General features: G+C 36.6%; 1 protein-coding gene across 2 annotated transcripts in view; it reads right to left on the reverse strand.

The window, feature by feature from the left end:
- Window positions 1-19576, reverse strand: part of march8 (membrane-associated ring finger (C3HC4) 8) — an 87263-nt gene that overhangs the window by 46517 nt on the left and 21170 nt on the right. For both annotated transcript variants that reach the window (XM_043254817.1, XM_043254816.1), the window contains exon 2: window positions 18606-18787. In XM_043254817.1, coding sequence (XP_043110752.1) covers window positions 18606-18701 — 96 coding nt within the window. In that variant the 5' untranslated portion in view covers window positions 18702-18787. The remainder of the gene's footprint in view (window positions 1-18605; window positions 18788-19576) is intronic.

The raw sequence follows: 19576 nt of genomic DNA on the forward strand, positions 1-19576 counted from the left end.
CAAAGTCTTGTTCTGTGTGGTTGCTGGATTCATGCTTTGGGTTCTTTAATTGATTCCTTCAGTGTATTAAACGAGTGTTTTTTTCACCTGATTCACTATAAACCAAGTTAAAATCACACATTTGATGACAAAAGTAAAAGCACACCATGCTTTTTATCTCTCTATTTTGATGTAAAAAAAAACTGGCATATAACACAAAATATGAATAACTATAAGCAACAGTAATAAACCCTTGGCAAGCAATACTTCTTTCCTATCTGCAGTGGTAGCAAGACAGTGTCAAAAGGTCACGATCTTTAAGAGAACATTAAAGTTGCAGTGCTGATTAGACCAAGATTTCACTAAAACTCTACTGATTTAGTGCCCCCTGCTGGCGCTCATCCTGAAACTACCACCCCCTGTGTAACTCCCCTTCATCAAAACCACTGTTTAAACTGATTTTAATGTCATTTAAAGTTCTAAATTGTCTTATTGAACCCAACTGAAACAAATTAGACACGAGGAAAAAAAGTGTGTGCGTGCTTAGCCTGTAGATACAAGCTGTGGGATGTGCTCGTGTCTGATTACCACTGAAAAGATCCCCTCTAGGAAGATGGTTTCCTTATTTTAATGAGAAAAAACTGGTGAGATGCTTCTCTCTTGAAAAACAACAGCCGATGCAAAAAACGTAGAAGTCACTTAACATTAGCCATAAAAGCGCTCTCCCTGAGCTGAGATTCTTGCGTGTGACTTCATGGAACAACACAAATTGTTCAGCGCCGCAGCAGGAGGTTCATTCTAGCCCCCCAGTGGGCCGTCCGTTCTGACAAACACGTGTGCGCACGCCCTCTCTTTCACTGACAGGTTGACGCCTCACAGTCATTAAAAAACAGCTCTCCTGGTCTGTCTGGTTTGAGCTGTTGTCTCTGCAGCACGTGACTGATGCCATGCACGTCTCGACTACAAGGAAGGCCCGGTGGCTCTGAACCGGGTCAATCGGTGGAAGTCACATGCTCTATCGTACAGATTTGACATGTCTTGTGTTTAACGCCTTGCAAGTGGGACGTGGTTTTGTGCAGTTTGCTCTGCTGACTTAAAAGACACATCTGGATTTTCAACTAGCTTTGTGTGTATGTAAATTAACAATGCATACTCTTTTTCCTTCGTCATGTTACCTATGCCCTTATTTCTCAGTTGAACTAGCTCCAAGGCTTATGTTTAATCTACAGAGAGTACTTCCCTATTTTTGTGTATCCCTGTCAACAGAGTTAGACTAGGCCAAGTGCATTATGGGTGTTGCTGTTTCCCTACCTTTTCTGCAAAAATGTATGCTGCTTTCCTTACTTATGTAGCACAATTTTAAAAATGATAAGTGTACATCAAAAAATGTAAACATAATAAATTATTTCTATTATTTCTATTCTTTGCAAATAAGAAAATATAACTAATAATATAATATAATATGATATACTACATAAAAAGTAAAAGGAAATTTTTTTTAATAATACATATATATGTCCAACAAGCAAAAAGACAAAAGTCCAGGAAAGTCATAAATAACGTCAAAAGATTTATGTTTCAAATAAATGTTGCTCTTTCTTTTCATCAAAGTATCCTAAAAATGCATTGCCATTTAAAAAAATGAATAAAAGAAAAAATGATATTATTATTATGATTTCTATATTGATATTATTATAATTAATAATAATACTAATAATAAATGTCTGATCATCAAATCAGCATTTTTTTTATAATTTATGATGGATCATGTGAAGCTGAAGGTTGGAGTAATGACGAACAAATATACACAGTATAATATATCATTCTCAATTAAATTATATATATATCCCCAACAAATTATCTCGCTATTTAAAAAAAAGTTATTTATATATCAGAAAACACAGCAGAAAAAAAGTGTCAGGAAGGTACATATTAGAGGTTAACAGGCCTAAGAGAAGTGCAAACCCTCCATAACTATATTTATACAGCTCCAACTCCGGACAGCTTGCACAAATAGAATTTCTAATTCAGCATTCCCATTAGATTTCTACACAAAATGGCCAGGGCAGATCGTGTTATTTTCCTTGTGATACGCACTGCCTTTCAGAATCATTCTCTGAGTGGTTAGTCCTTTTTCTAACCGTGTTCAAGCAAGCTGTGAAGGACTTCCATTGTTTGGTCTCGCTTGAATAGTGACTGTACGCAGTCTGACAACAGACTGGAATGAAGATGTTTTCCTTTCGTTACTAATAATTCAGGAATGCGTCTCCTCCTTGTACACGTCAAGCTTGGCAAACAACTCACGCACACAATGACTTGTTTATGGATTAGAATGGTGATACATTGAAAATAGGATAGAAAAAGCGGCGCAATCAGTTCTCAGGCCACCATTAACCTTGATAAACTTCACACAGCCCATTCAGTGGAAAACTTTAGGCATTAAATCTGACAGGAATAAATGCTTGGTAATGCATCTCTGTGTAAAATAGCATTGCAATAGGCATAAGCTCAAAGGCCGTCCACTAAATTAATTGGTCATCATCGTGTACTAAACCTTACAATGTGTCTGCTGCCTAATAGGTGTCTAAAATGCCAACAGAAGTGTCCAAAGACCCTGTGACAGCTGCCGCCCGGTTACATAGTTTACTTCAAAGTGTCTTGGAGATTGTAAGGAAAAAAGTGAAGCATGAAAGTTTTTTTCAGGACAGTATTCTCTGAGTGCCTGTTCTTTAAGTATGTGCTTAGTTCTAACACATCCTACTTCATGCACCGGCTCGAACATCTTTCTGAAAGCTCTTCTTTATTCAGCCTCGGTTTCATTTGTTCCACACTGCTTATCAGAGCTTTCAGACTGTGCCGCACTTTTGCATTATGACGTTAACAGAAATCCTTTTAGAAGAATCTGTCTGCATATTCAGAATGGAAATTAGAAAGTAAGAGAGCTCAGAGGCTCAAGTCTAATAGGTCCAGAAGAACCTGGAGGTAATTATATACACTTGACAAAAACTAACATACTGTTATGGGAGAAACGCTTTTAAAATGTCTAAAGCTAGACCTGTTACAACTGTTCTAGACCCTTCGGCCTGTTTTGGTTTAGTATGCTGTATGCTTTTTAACCAATCAAGTTATGGATATTATCGTTTTATATATTTATATCAGGGGGTGTTTCAAAGGGAGGTTGTGTCTATTCAAAAAAACTGGCTGAGAAAATAATCATTATAACTAAAATAAAACTATGCAAATTTTACTAAATATGACAATAAAACTATAAAATCACTCACTTTATCAGTCATTTCAGTAATACTGTCCAACAGTGACAGTAAAGGTAGAATTAAAGCAGAGGCTTGCCTCCCTTCAGCCCACTGACTTTTAACAGAGTCATAACTTTACTGAGGAGCAACTGAGAACCAATGAGTGAAAGTCATGTGAGAGGAGGCAATGCCTCCATCCCTATAACCTTAGATACGATCAGCTATGATCGGATGTGACTAGTTTGTGCGATAAATCTCACCTCTTGTTTTTATGTGAGCTCATAGTCTGAATGAGGAAAATGATCTTGATGTGTTAAACATTAGCAAAACATTCAGGAACTCTATTGTGAAATGATTGTAACTCGCTATTAAGCTACTGTACATTCTGAATCATATGAAAATGGACTGTCTTTCTGGAAATAGCTTATCCCACAGTATTTGTTTTGTGGACATGTGTCATACTTCATCTCATGCAGCTTGTTAAGGGAAATGTGTGATATTATTTTTCGTGTGAACATATATAAAATATTGATACAACTGCATAAAAATTTACATTGAGGAAAGCTATTTTTGTAAGCAACCACACAGCAACGCTCTGGCATCCACCCAAACACCAATACATCTCGTGCCATAAGCACCATATATCCTTCATAATACATTTTAGATGTTTCTAGACCCTTGATAATGTAAGTAAGAGAGGAGAGAGAGAGAGAAAAAACTGTTTTATTATTCCACTGAGCTGTCTTCAAAAGAATGTATGTGGTCATCTCCAAAATTATCTGACAGATAAATCTCCATATGGAAGTGGTTGCCATGGCAATTCAGTCCTCCACTGCAATGCATAATTCTTGCTCCTAAATTGATACATTACCATTTCTAAAATGATATTTTGAAACATTCATGCATCTCGGGCCTGGCAGCAGCTTCGTCCATTACTGCATATATCTGCAGAGTGGACTGTAACGTCCTGATTGCTGTCATTTCTCATGTGGAGAGACCTTGTAGCATGAGCATCACAGCCACGTCCCGTCCACCCAAATTACCAGACACACAAACCCTTCATTTCTGCAGCCACTTCTGTACAAGAGGAAAAGCAGAGCGCATCCAAACCGGCTCAGAGGAGCAGTAATGAGCACAGGGGAAATTCCCAAAGCAAAAAAAAAGAGATCGATATAAAATGAAACCAAAACAAACACGACTAGAACAAAGCTGAATCTTTAAAAGACTACTTCAAAGTATTTCGTATTTCATTGCTTACTAAATTTGAAATGGTAGTCAACTCCATTTACTTACTTAAAATGCAACAGATTTTTTACTAATAATGAATTTGAACATTTGAACACTAAAAATAGCAATGTTTCATTTTTTACCTGCATTCGATTTAACTATTATATTATATAGCAACATCAAACTTTAAATATGCAAACGTTTAGTTAAGTTATTGAAATATATCAGAGATATTTCAAGTAAATATTTAATATCAATTAATTAACTCAACTACTTTTCATCCTTCAATGATAAGATCAAGTACCAATCTACATTTGGTTAACCCAGTGTTTCAATCTAAATCAGTTGTCTCCAGAAAATGTACCAATTTACCCAAAAATGAAACTTTCATTACTCATCATTTACTCAACCTCATGATGTTTCAAACCTGTATGAGTTTCTTTCATCTGCTGAAATGAAAAGAAGCGACTCTGAAGAATGCTGGTTACCAAACAGTTGCTGGTAGACTAACTTCTGTAGTAGGAAAGAAATACTATTGACGTCAGCTGATTTTTGATTAACATTCTTCAAAATATCTTCTTTTTTTCCAACAGAAGAAAGAAACTCATCACAGCTTTGAAAAAGACATGAGCAAATGATGACAGGATTTTCATTGTGGGGTGAACTATCCTTTAAAACTATGAAACAAATAAGAGATGTGCTATTTCACTAAATCTAAAACTAATCTGAAACTAAAGTTTATCTCATGAACCTATCCCTCAATTTTTTTATTTGCGATAATAACATTAAATTTTAAATTAGTTCTTGAAATCTTTGAACCCTTTTGTCACATCAAGCAAAAAGGGTCATGAGAGTCATTTCATACTGACTTCAAGGGGGTTAAAAAAATAAAATAAATCGCACCTTTTTTTTTTTTTTTTTTTTTTTACTCTGACTGACCTTGGGAAATGGTTACCCCAGCAACCACCAAAGTCAGTGTAGCTCATGTGTCTGAAGCTGTTAATGTCTGTCTGCCTTCTTCTGGTTTCTCTCTTTATTTCTCTCACCCTATCATCCCCCCTTCTCCACACATCTCTGTCACCCAGCTTCCCACTCCCTCTGTCTTCCTGACAAAAGAACAGCATCCCAAAACAAACAGAAGTTCGAAACAAGTTTTTAATCATCTGTCCTGATCCAGCGAGAGACGGGATTACATGGATTTAGAGAATGGATACTACAATATCACTGAATGACAGATAAGAATATATAACATGAGGGAGACACTGCGAAGGATAAACCATATTTATACAGAAAATATGGGCAGTTTCTTTAATGAATATAAAGATTAACAGAACACAAACTGACACCAAATTAACATATCCTTGTCGAATAAAAGTACTAATTTCTTTAAAAAAAATCTAAATATGAACCTTTCATAAATTCTAGTTGAGGTATTTTTTACACCATTGACTACTGTATGTGTTGATTCCATTTACATAAACATACAGATGATTATGTTACTTCGCAAGCACAGGGAATGCTAATTTAGTTTCTCAAGTTGGACCAAATAAAAATCTGAAACAAAGATATTCCCTTCTAGTCCTGCAGCAAACCTCCAATCAGACCATCTTGAAAATGCCCTGAGGCACCGACTGAACACAGATCAAAGTTTGAATGCCATCCATAATTTTCCAGCCTGTTTTCTAACCCAGCATCACGTCCGGAGTGCATAAATAGCAACCATTGTGAAGCATTTCAGCATCGGAGATGTGGTGAGACAACGGCAGCCTGATTTCACATGGGTTTCAAAGTAACAAAGAGCAGGCTGATTGGTTCAGATAACTGTTCTTTAGGGCACAAGATCAAGCTTAATGGAGAGAATGGACAACTAGTCATTATCGAAGCATTTTTTATGGGCGTCAGTTTTCAAGTTGCAGGTTAAAATAGGTCTGATTATATAACTATTCTGTATCTGTGCCTGCCACCACAACAGTATGCAAGTTTCTTAAAACGACCCTAATCTGCTCAATTAGATAGGATAATCAAAGTTATACGCTGGGAAAATGATGGACCTCCGAGTCACGCTCTCTCAGAGGCCAGTGTTTGAAGATGGCAGAGAGGCAGGGGGCGTCTAAAAGCATCTCCTTCTTCCCCTGTCTTGGCAGAGCCCCTCTTAAAAAGCGTTCAGGAACACAGCAATTGATTTCAGTTCGAGCGAATCAGCTGGGTCGTGGGAGTCTAAAAAACGGCAATCAACGTGTCACTGTTAATTAGGCGCCACTCTGAGATGCCCGTGAAACTCTGCTTCCTTAGCTGGGGTGGAAAAGAAAGCACAAAAAGCTGTTTTTTAAGAGCCAGAGCTGGAGAGGTGCCTGAGCTCCTGTGTGTGTTTTCTCCCGAGAGATAGGGGACAGGGCTGAAGGTCTTATCTCAGCATCCTCACATCAGCTAGACCAGGACTAAGCTAGTCTCAGCCTCAGAAGGCAAGCCCAGGGACTGCACAAAGTTCACTAAAATCTGACTGACAGGCTTTACGCAACTTTCAGGAGTAAAGAAACACAAGTATTTTCTGCAGTTTGCCTGGCAATGAAGTTTAGGAAGCATAATATACGGTGGCTAAGTGATTTGGAGATTGGATAGATGGATATATCGGTATCATATCTGTAATCTGCCGATACTTTTTAATTAATATAATAATTTTTATTAATATTTAATTCAATATTGTACTCAAATATTACATATATGTACCACACATGCATTAAATAATTCTCTAATTCTTATTATAATTATAAATAGAATTATTACTAATTATTAATACAGATTAATATTACTAAAATGTTATAGTTAATACTAATTTCTTTTACATTCACTGTTAATATAATATTTAGCCAATCTTACAATAAAAATTCATTTTTAAATTGTTTGTTATAATGTTGAAATGGCAAGTCATAACATGACAAGATTATCGTAAGTGCAAAAATTCAAATAATCTATTTCTGAAAGCTCAACAACAAAACAAACTGTTGTTGGTTGCATAACATTAGAGTCAAATTTTTGGCTAGTATATGCTGCTATGATGACGTTTTGGCAAATAACAGGCTGTATGAGACTAGATCCAACTCCACATCTCACTGGACACAAGTTAAAGCAGGAGACAGAGAAAATTATGCCTTGGGGTTAATTAGGGGGTATTAGCATCTCAGCCCACGTCTTTAACCGTCGCACCACCGCGAAAATAAGGGAGGAAAAAGAGTAATAATAAAGCGAGAAAGCGGGAGACAGCAGCAATGCAGCAACTCACCTACAGAATGATGGACAACACAGACGAGTCATGCTGACAACAATATTGGTATTTTCACAGTTCATTTCTCGAGGATGCCTGGGCAAAATATAGAGGGTACAATGCACATGCGGTTTATTTCAGAAACCTGTGCTGTCTGACCGCCTCAGTGATGTCATCAAGCTCGATCGGGCCTGACAACACAGACGACACCAATGCTTGGGATTTTGTGTGACTGGCAGCTCTTCTTTGATGAAAATGATGAAAACTATTTGGCATCTTCTCATAGGATTTCACCTAATGCAGAACTAAAGGTACAACTGCCACTTCTGTAACAAACCCATAACGCAACGTATATTTAAAGTCATTTTGTTGTGTTAATTAACTGCCAAAAGGCTTGGAAGCAGCTACACTTCACTACAAGTTAATTATATTTTTCAGCATTACAAACCTCAAGTGATTTTATTGGGAACACGAGGGTGTGCAAAACAAAACATGAAGCAAAGATGTTATTTTCCAACACTGTAAATGAATGACAGTGCCGCACGTTGATTTGATCAACTCTCCCAAAGAATGAGCAAATCACCTACCATAGATATATATATATATATAGAAAAAAAGAAAGGGTGCATCAAACTGATCAAGAGTGACCAAAATACATTCATGCTACAAAAGATTTATATTTTAAATAAAAGCTGTGTTTGAATTTTCTAGTCAAAGATTCATGAAAACATTTCCACAAAAATATTAAGCGCCACAACTTTTTCTCACCACTGATATTAATTTAACTTGAGTAGAAATGATCATATTATGTGTTATGTGATATGAATACTGGAGGAATGATGCTGAAAAAGTAGCTTTACAATAACAGAAAGAAATTACATATATATAAATATATATTTTTAAATATATTATACTTGAATGTCTATAGTATATATTGTATTTTTGCTATTTTGTACATTTTATATTTTGTATATAATTTTTTATTATCTGTCTTGTCTTGTCGTCCTGTAGAGCTTCTGTCACTAAAACAAATTCCTTGTATGTGTGTAAACATACCTGGCAATAAAGTTGATTCCAATTCTGATATTAAAATAAAAAAAACAATTATTTTAAATTGTATTATATTTCACAATATTTCTGTTTTTACTGTATTTCTAATCATATGCAGCCCCGAGAATCTTAGGGGAGTACAATTAATTTTTTTTATAAACAAACAGTTTGGGCATAAATATTTAATCTATTGAAAAACTGACAATTTTACCAATATTCCTATATCAAGGTCAAACTCTGTTGAAAGCAGTCTGATTTAATACTCCCATGCAGTTCGTGCGAGTAGCACTATGTGTACAATGCAGGAGGATGTAGGGCCTTCCGAATCGGTCAAGTACGAGGTTTCAGTTTAGTTGCCTCACTGGGTTTTGGACCGAAGCCTAACAGTGCACTTAGCTCACATTTAGCTCCATGAAGACTAGTTTGATTTTCTAATGAACACACAGGCCATCTTCTAAATCACTAAATATAATTAGCACACCAACTGTGCTTTCATCCTCCCACAGTAGTTTACACAGCTCAAATGCTCCCTAGGTTAAGAAAATATTCTGCAAGAGCTGCCTCCACCTGTTGTCATCTAAGGCAGCATGATTGTGTGTAGCGTCTGAAGATTTCCCCTGGAGGCTTTGCTGAAAGTGGGAGATTTTCTGATATTTTCCGAAGAATGTAAACTATAGAGGCCAGAGGCTTCCCCTCAGCCAAGATTGAGCCCTGCAGCGGTGTGCGTTGGGCTTGTCAGTTTCTCTCAGAGCTGCTCACAAGCGTGAGGACTTCCTCAAAACGACGAGAAGAAGCTCGCAATCTGTTGCTGCCAAATGAGAAGTGGGTCATTTTAGATTACGATAATCTTAATCTCTCAAGACAAATCAAGTGGAGGCTGGAATGGTACAGCAGCGTGGGATGTGTGGTCAAACCAAAGAATGTTTTTGTTACAAAGAAAATGGACAAAAATAAACATTTTTAATCGTAGCCATGGGATTGTGGGTATTGCGGGCTTATAATGAATGAAAGAGTCTTTGTCTTATACCCATTCCCTGTCTGTCTTTTCAGTAGTTCCCCATCTCAACTTCTGCTGTCCATAAACGCTGTAAAAACTGTTTGCTTGTTTGTTTTTTTCATTAAAATTTTTTTTATAGCTTGTGTATGAGAAGCAAAAAGGTTTGTAAGGACGATCAAGCTTCATTTATCATATTGGATGTGCTCTATGTGTGTGTGTTAACCAGTGTTTATGTGAATGTTCATCATATAAAAGAGATCCTGTCTTTTCAGAGGACTTGGTTTAACCCACTTGATTCATGTCAAAATGATTACATTTTTGATTTATACAGATTGAATGAATATTTAACAGCTTGATATGAAATGCAAGTACAAATATTACGAGATCTTAAAATCATTTTTAAAATCAGTTTGTGCTTGTTACCACATTTCAGAAATGTATATGCTCTTATGTGTGTGCATTGATCAGTGTTAATAACAATCTAAAAAAAAAACAGCTAAATGACACTCACTTGATGATTTCTTAACTCTATGAAAAGAAACTCTGTTTCATCCATCTTGTTCCTCTCACATTTGCCCGTTTCGCATCAGTTTGTGTAAACTCTGGTGAACTTCAGAACAGCAGCCTATCAAGTACAAAAAAAGAGCAAAATCATGACATTGTGCCATTTGAAATATATTCTATACCCATCATTTTCAATACCAGTATACCATTCAACCATATCTTCTGTCCCTTAAAGCATCACGAGGCGAGAAATCAAAAATTCCTTGAGCTTTTTTATAAATAAGAGGTCATTGTGCTAAATTTCAGAACTCAACACAAGCCAGTCAACCAAAACCACAGCTTGTGGAGTACCCCACTTTATAACGTGTACAGTACGTCTAAACACCGCAGAAGAAGATCAACACCTGCTTCTACATCGCTATCTGTTTCGTTTTTAACATTTTTTGACAGCGTCAGAAAGAAGTTGGTCCTCGGTTCACTTCATTTTACTGCAGATCCTGTTAACCAATCACAAAAGCGGACATTTACATCCGAGTCTACAATCCACCTCAATCTTACTCAAACAAAGTGCTCTGACGAGGGAGGTTAAAAAGGACACAAAATTATGTTTTTAAAAATCTTGATAACATTATAAGGGGAGCTTAGAACAGTAAAAAGTCAAAAAGGCAGCTCACAACGTATTTCTTCTGCATCATCAATAAAGTTGAGTCTTAGTTAAGTCTGTTTTGTTATGCTTCGTACTGAAACCTCAAACCGAAATGATAATAAGCAGTTATTTATTATAGAAGAAAATAAGCAATCCACTCAAGCGTGCAGTCTGCTTAATGCAAAAGAAACTTCCAGATTTGACAGTTTACTCCAAAGCAGCATTAAACACCACACTCTGAGTTATGCTGATATCACAGCAAATGTCAAACACTGACACAAATAAGTTGCTCTGGCAATCACATGGCACCTTGGTCTCTCTCGAGGAGATTAGAGTGTTGATGAAGCTTAAAAGCGTCCTACAAAGATAGCACTGGCATTAAAATCCTGTCGCTCCTCAGTAAACATTTCCCCCGAAGCATCCCGGTGGCTTCATGTTATTTTACAGAGCTGCGAGGCTCTTATCTTTATTAGCATATTATTAACATCCAAAAAGCCCAAAGCAGAGCATTCTTGAAAAGACAGATTTGGACAATATGGCCGTGTTGATGTTTGGCCAGTTTCCCTGTCCCCCAGGTTTACGTTTTTTTTTTTTTTTTTTTTTTTTTTTTAACTATAGAGACTTACGAAACAGGAGAATTTACACTTTTCACAGATAAATACAGTTGTTTGCATTTATGCCAAAGTGGCAGTTCAATTTCTGTCTCCTTCTGTTCGCGTCTGTCAGTTCGCACGAGGCTCATTCTCCCTGCATTATTTGAGTGATTACAGCCGCACAGCAGCTGCTCATGAAAGCTTCATGCTGTACGACGAACAGCTTCCCGAGTTGTGTGTCTAGAGGTCAGCGTTTGATCACAAAACTCGAAAAAGCTCACGCTTTTAGTGCGTTTTTCGCATAGCCCTCCTGCTACGGTGCTATCATGATACAACAATGATATGTTAATTTGAGACGCTGCGCCGTACAACTGAAGGAAATTCGCATTTCATAGCATTGTACACCGTATTCAAAGCATGCTATGGTATTGGTATGGTACGCAGCCAGAAATGCATTTTTCTAAGTGTACCCAACCTATAGGAGTTCGTGAAATATTTTGAAGAGATTTTTCCCTGCAGCAAGAATTTATATTTTATAATGTTACAAAAGATCTCGCTGTTCTTTTGAACCGTCTGTTCAATGAAGAATCCCGGAAAAAATGTATCAGGGTTTCCACAAAAAAATTAATTAGATGTTTTCAACCCTGATAATACTGTAATATGAAATATTTCGAATGATTATGTGATTCTGAAGATTGGAGTAATGCTGAAAATTCAGCTTTGCCATCACAAGACGAAATTACATTTTAATGTACAGTATATTAAAATACAAAACAGTTCATTTAAATTGCAAAAATATTTCTAAATATTACGTAAATATAACGACTGCATCCTTGGTGAGCATAAGGCACTTATTTCAGAAACAATAAAACACGTTGCAACCAGTTTTGAAATAAAATATCTCTAGTTTTTCATTAAATTACAGTCAGTATAATTATATTTTTGGCCTTGTTACTGACCATTTGTTGGTGTTATGTCTTGTGGGTAACCAAAGTTTGAGTCTGGCTACCTATTGATAAAAATCACAAGCCTTTTAACACTACATTACCAACACTGGGATACACAGCTGCCTCATGATATTCATTTTTAATAATATTTTGTCAGTCACCGTCACAGACGCCAATTTCATTCAAAGGATCAACATGTCACTGATGTGAGCATGTCATGTTTGTAGCACCAAGACGAAACAAAGAAATAACAGCGTGTTATGTACCTGATAGTTCTGACACTTGTTCATTTCTGATCGTTCAATAGCGCTGCATCCGCAATGGCAGCTGGCGCTGAATCTAAAGCAGTGGGAATGAGGGTTTCTTTCCACTGAGACACAGAGGAGGAGTTGTCTGCAACAGGCAGATGGGCTGTGCTTTCTTTGCCTAATGGCGATACGCCCCCCGGCTGATCTGTATGCTGAGCGAGAGGTAAACGATACCGTGGCTGGTGCCAAGTCCTCAGTCTGTACCGAACACAAGCTCTAGGTGTTAAGAGCGGAGATTTGTCTCTCGAGACTCCGAGAAACTCAGCGTCGAGCTCAATTAAAGGAAACTATTAATGAAGGAAGGGCAACGTAATCATTTATATTGAGTTACGAAAAATCTCCTCAAAGCTGATGGGTTTGTGTTTGAGCATAAAAAGGTCATACTAAACGCTAGGATCGTAGATGATTCGTGATCCGTACGGCACGCATTCGCTGATTAACTGTTGCATTCACCCATCACAGAGTTAAAGCTTGCACGTGTTTTACCTTTCCCGTTTACACATTCATGCATTCAGATGAAGAAATCGTCGAACTGGGACTGGTGCACCGTTTTCTGGAGAGAGATGTTGCAGCGCTTCAATGGATAGATACATACATACAAAGTTATGTGAAAATAACCGTTTTGCCAAACTAAGAACAGTAGGTTCTGTCCGTCTCTTAAGTTTATGTATACAGCTGACTAAAGAAAGCGAATGTAAGTATTAGGTCCATGTATTTAGTATTTATAGGGACAGCATCCTAGAAATACCTACCTCTGTCTGGTCTAAAGTTTAATGTGTATTCAATTAATGCAGTAAATGTTTTTGTGTTGTTTTGCACTTAATTATAACATTTTTGCACCTGAATACTGCTGTTGCCGTCTTTACATAACCTATAAGTTTATGTTGTAGAGCTGTTCATCTATGCTTGTAATTTGTACTATAGTTTGTTTTTTTTGTATTAGTGGCATTAGTAGTTAAGCTAATAGCTCCTTAAAGTAAGCTTTTTAGTTTAAATTTAAAACAAATTTTCTTTCCTGATCCTAAAAATGATCAGATCCGTGACTCAGAATCAGTTGTATGATCCAAACCGGGCGTTTTGTGATTCGTTGCACCACTACTAAATGCAGCATAATCCACTGATGGAGCTTTGAAGGATTGTGGTCATTAATTTCCTGCAGGGTTTGATTATCGTGTCTCAGTGACTATTATTCATGGCCCATCACCCAACTCTACGCATCTGACCAATCAACATCAATCAAAAGAGTCTCATAAACTGCTCTGAGTGCCATCACTGATACAGGGTGAGCCCCACAAAGCCTGTCAAGAACATGACTGTCATATTTTAGCACAAAATCAAAAGAAAGAAATAGAAACTACGTTTTGCATAAACAAATTAAACCAGTTCGCAAAATAAGCACATTCCCCTAACTTTAACATTATGACAGTGCTAAAAAATTAAATGGTATATTTCTATGTTTGTTGTTTGTTTGTTTTCAATTCATAAAAAAATATTAATTACTAATTAATTATTAATTAATATACACCCAATACACACAGACACACACACACACACACATATATAATTATTTTAGATATTTATAATTTTCAAATAAATTAACATTGTTAAATCTAAAGCCATTAAAAACTGTTTGAAATTATGCTGAAAGAAAATAAAATATTAATAGATGAAAAACTTTGCTTGCTAGGCATCAAACTGACGTTGAAGTACTTAAATTATTAATACTACAACTGAAATGATACTAAAGTGATAAAAGTGAAAATTATTATATTTTTTTCTAATTTATTTATGTATAATAAAACAACAAAAAGCATAAAACTACTAAAACCTTTTTCCAATTAAAATGAAAAGAAACTGAAAATATACAAAAGCTATTCAAAACATTCTTTGATATCTAGTACAGCATTTTACGACTTAAATCAAAAAAATAGGAAAAATGATAAAGAATCTGAAATAAAACATTCAGTCTCATTACAGAAATAAGAACTGAATTGTTGTTACATTTAAGGGAAATTACATATAATACATAACTATACACATACAGACCTGTGATGTGATGAGATTCACCCAAAACACTGTCTAGATATCTCTAGTCTACAAAAATCACTTGTGGGCAGCACATTGTCAGTGCCAGTCAGGCAGAAACTTGTGAGGGTCGTGTCATAAAAAAAAAAAAGAGAGGCAGCAAATAAAACTGCAACAAATCAAGCTGACAGGCAGCCAAGCCCAGTTATGATGACTATCAGTAACTCCTCCGTGAGCCTGACACACAAACCACTATACGTGGACAGACACCGAGTACGCAAGACTGCAATTCTATTAAAAAAATAATCAAAATGTCTCTAGGTCAGACTCGGCTGCCAAACAGTAGAAATGTAAACATACAGAGGCTTTGATGAAGAGCGATTCTTAAAAAACGACCTGGGAAGGATGATTGACACACCGACATTTAGGATTTAACAGACTTCCTGCTACTCAAGTCACTTGAGGCCGTTTAGCCAAAGAAAAAAAACAAAGGGGGAAAAAAAAAACTGCCTGTCTCCTGTATCCTGTCCGGCTCTGACAAACAAACAGCTGATGGTTTACCGGCCTCAGGCCCGCCAACGAAACAACTCTTATTAGTGTCTCCATCCAGTCTTGCTTAAACAGAGCGCAGCACTAGAAGAGGAAGAGAGAGCACGGCTGGCACAGCTACACAAGCTGAAAAATGATGAGGGTAAATATTGAGATTCCTTTGGGCCCGAGTGTTTATGAATCAGGCTTCTCAGAAAAAACAAACCTTCAGCATTCAAACAGACGATAATAGCATGGGTCACAAGGCTGGACAACATCTGACACTACAGTTTCCCCACCTCTGGAACGCAGCAGCAACCACTGATACTCACTCGCACGAAATCTTATCATATCTGTGATACGGCCTTTTGGGAAGAAAGTAGACCTCTTTAAAGGAACCATATTATGAGAAATCAATTTTATATACATTCATTATACTTTACTGTCACTCAAAAGTCTGGGGTCTGTAAGATTTTACTTTCGTTAAAAGAAATGAATGCTCTGATACATGACATTGATTAAAAGGGGCAAACCATTTTCAAATGTACAGCATGTTCTGCCGAAATTTTAAGTGGCGCAAATTTTGAAAATTGATAATAATAACAAATGTTCAAATGATTTCTGAAGGATTGCATGATTTTTTTTATTTATTTTTTTGCCTATCAAAGAAATAAATAAACAAAAACACTGTAAATAAAAGATAGAAACCAGTCGTTTTAAATTGTAATAATACTTCACTGTTTGTTTTAATGTATATTTGATCATATAAATGCATAGAAATTAAATTAAATTAAATTAAATTAAACTTTTGACTGGTACTGTGTGTAAAAAAACTCCTCAATTCCCAATGCGAAAACTAACAAAAACCTTGTAAAACTTGTATCTCGTTATGAAATATTTTGATTCCTTTTTAAATGGGTCATATGATGCTTCTAAAAAAACACGTGTTGCATCCAGCGGAGACACAATTACTGATTATCATGACTTTTTATGTCTTTTTATGCATCAGGTTGCATCACGCCTCGTAAACTTAACAACCAGCACTACTATTCACTGCTCAAAACTCACAATCGAACAGTGAGTGTCGAACTCTTCTGAAACAGTTTTGTAATACAATACAACTTGACCACTGGTTTCTAGTTGGAAGTACAAAGAGAGCAGTTTCACTTTCACAACGACACACAGCGTCTCCAGAACATGTCGCAGCAGCAACACTACAGCCAGAATAGCTCCGCCTTCTTTCTTTGCGTAAACATTTGGGCGGTGTTATAAAAACACACCCCCATTTTGTGATGCCACAGGTACTAGGTGTACTAAGGATGCAACGATACCATTTTTTCACAACCGATCCGATCTGACACTGAACATTTTGAGAATCTGCCGTAACCGATCCAATACAAGCGTAGTTCTGTGATCGTCACTCTTTTGTGTGTTAAACACAATCGACTACATTTAGACAACTTCATTTTAATCAAAAATAACAAAAAATATTCATAATCTATGACAGAAACACCATCATAAACTTAGTGGTTAATTCAGCGGCAAAAGATGCACAAGTGAAACATTTTTATTTAGAAATAAAAGTAAATAAGTGGAGGATTATTTCTGGTAAAATGTTACACATTTCTCTTTGTTTTGCTGTAAAATAGATTAATGAAAAAACAAGTAAATACATTTATAAATAAGTGTATACTATAAAATGTATTTTTCTTTTTTCAAGACATTTCTTTTAAATTTATAGCACGGTAACGAAGGCAGCACATGTTGTGGATAAAACAGAACAAGAAAGTCTATTAATAATCTTGCATTTCACAGAAAAGTATTATAATATGACAGGCTTCAATACAGATCGCAACAACACACGAGTCCGTATAGAAAAGTTCAAAGGGGAAGAGATATTGATGCATAGTTATTTATTCTGCGCAAAGCTATATTGAGCATCTCTCTTGACAGCTTTAAATCTCTTATTGAGTGCTCTTTCAGAGAGTTTAATCATTTTGACCGTAGTAAACGAATGCGATGCACAGTTTAAACGCTGAATGGAGGACAGACGGCTGTAGACAAGAGAAGATTTTATGTGAACTTGAATTTAATGGCTTCAATATTCATCTGTACCTCATATTAAGCTATGGAACAGCTTCAGAAAACGTATAGTGCACGAAAACGTTATGGTGCTTTATAATGTTTTTGTGGCCTCGACATTAACAAAAAATAGTAGGCCTATACGCACAATAAAAATGTATGCCTAAATTTATTTGTAGCATTCAAAAACAACTGATTTTAGTTTTTTGTGCTTCATTTAAAAGTTATTTAGACAGAATCTTATACAATAAGCTTTGACTTACAGAAAAGCTTTGCATTTCAGGAGCTAATGAAATATTTAACTCAAATCAATATTTTGTGTCTAATTATTTACTTACTTGGCAAGTAGCCATGTAATAAGTGGGAAAATGTACATCCAGCTGGCTGTTATCGCAAAATAAACCCCTTCAGGGAAACGCAAGACCCCTCCGCTTCACATCCTGTCGGAGTTTATTCTGCGATAACCTTCTGGAAGTACATTATCCCTTAATTATTAGCTTATCAGTATCAACCAGAATTTACATTTCAGTATATCCTTAGATGGAAGACTACAAATAATAGTAATGACACGCTGATGGGAATATGCATTAAGGAGAAAATAAAGCATCGTTTGTGTCCTCATGGTGAGTAAGTGCGAACAAGCCTTAAAGGCACAGCGTCCAAAACAATTCCTAGATGTAAAAGAAAGCATAAAATCCATGACTAACATAATACGAGAAAAAGACCCTTTTAACAGTCGACACAAAGCCCACTGGCACCATGACATCAATCACACTTTGTTTTACAGATCTCCTCACTCGTAACATTTCACACAGTCTTCCCTGCCTGCAACGCTTACTGGAAACCTGCCCCCCAAAACACCCACTCCTGTGCATGTGTGACTTCCTTTACTTCACCTACTTCCTTTATTGTAATCCGTGTCAGTAGTTTTCAGAATTTAGAGTGTTCCACGAAAGCGTATAATATATACAGCCTTTAAGACTGTGTTCATAGAACAACTGAGGAACCAACAAGTATTTCCAGCCAATGTGCGCAAGGTTTCCCTAAAATCTTTCCACTTTCCACTTTTAGTTGTGACAGGGCAAAGAAAACCTTCGGAACTGTGAAAACAGGATGCCGTCTTTCGGTGGGAACGAGGATGAAGGTAACAAGGGTCACAGATTATACTGCCGCCTGTTTTTCTGTCTATTAGGTTGGAAGACAAACCTGTTTGTCCTTTTCCTTTGCCTTCCCGCTGCTGGACACCCGGGAGGAAGTGACATCACGAGGGATGACAGAGATTTGGTGCAATGGCATGTTCATCCCCGCAGTTCAGTGGAGCTCACACTCTCTGAAGCTGAAGCCTGTCCACCAGCACCGGCATGATGGAAAGAACCACTAATCCAAATCTGACAAGAGAGACAAAAAGAGATGAGAAATGAATGCATGAGCAATATTCCTACTGCCATGATGAATAGAAAGTGCACACAAACATATCCTGTCAATCAACCGCCGTCAACCGCTTTCGCTAGATGCCAATAGTGCACTGGATAGATAGATAGATAGATAGATAGATAGATAGATAGATAGATAGATAGATAGATAGATAGATAGATAGATAGATAGATAGATAGATAGATAGATAGATAGATAGATAGATAGATAGATAGATAGATAGATAGATACAAAATTGTAGGTACTGCCCCACTGACAGTTTTTGTATCTTTATATCTGACAGTGTACAGTTGACATATTCTGGCAAAGTTTATTATAAAGCGCTTTCAATTTTTTTGAGCAATATACCTAAAATGGCAAATAGAATAAAATAACAGAAAGATGAGAATGTTTTTTCGGGGCTAACCCAAACACTACAATCTGGTTAACAAGAATTTTGTTTTAAGCCCAACAAAGATGTTGATCAGAAAAACATCTCCCACGGAGATATCACGGTAAGTATTCACAAACACTGCTGCATATTAATTGAACTACAAAAACATCAAGTCTCATGCAGCGAGTGAGGAAATGAGAAGCAGCAGTAAAAGTTGAATCACCAATTACAAACCGACTCTCATATACTCCATAATGAAACGCATTCTTTGAAGGAGAACAAAGAGCTCATGCCACGCTGAGACAACGCAAAGTCTGCTTACAAATAGGCCGCTCAACTTCTACCACCATCTGCTGCAGCCATCACAGCA

The sequence above is a fragment of the Puntigrus tetrazona genome, chromosome 13 (genome assembly GCF_018831695.1).
Source record: "Puntigrus tetrazona isolate hp1 chromosome 13, ASM1883169v1, whole genome shotgun sequence".
NCBI lineage: Eukaryota > Metazoa > Chordata > Actinopteri > Cypriniformes > Cyprinidae > Puntigrus > Puntigrus tetrazona.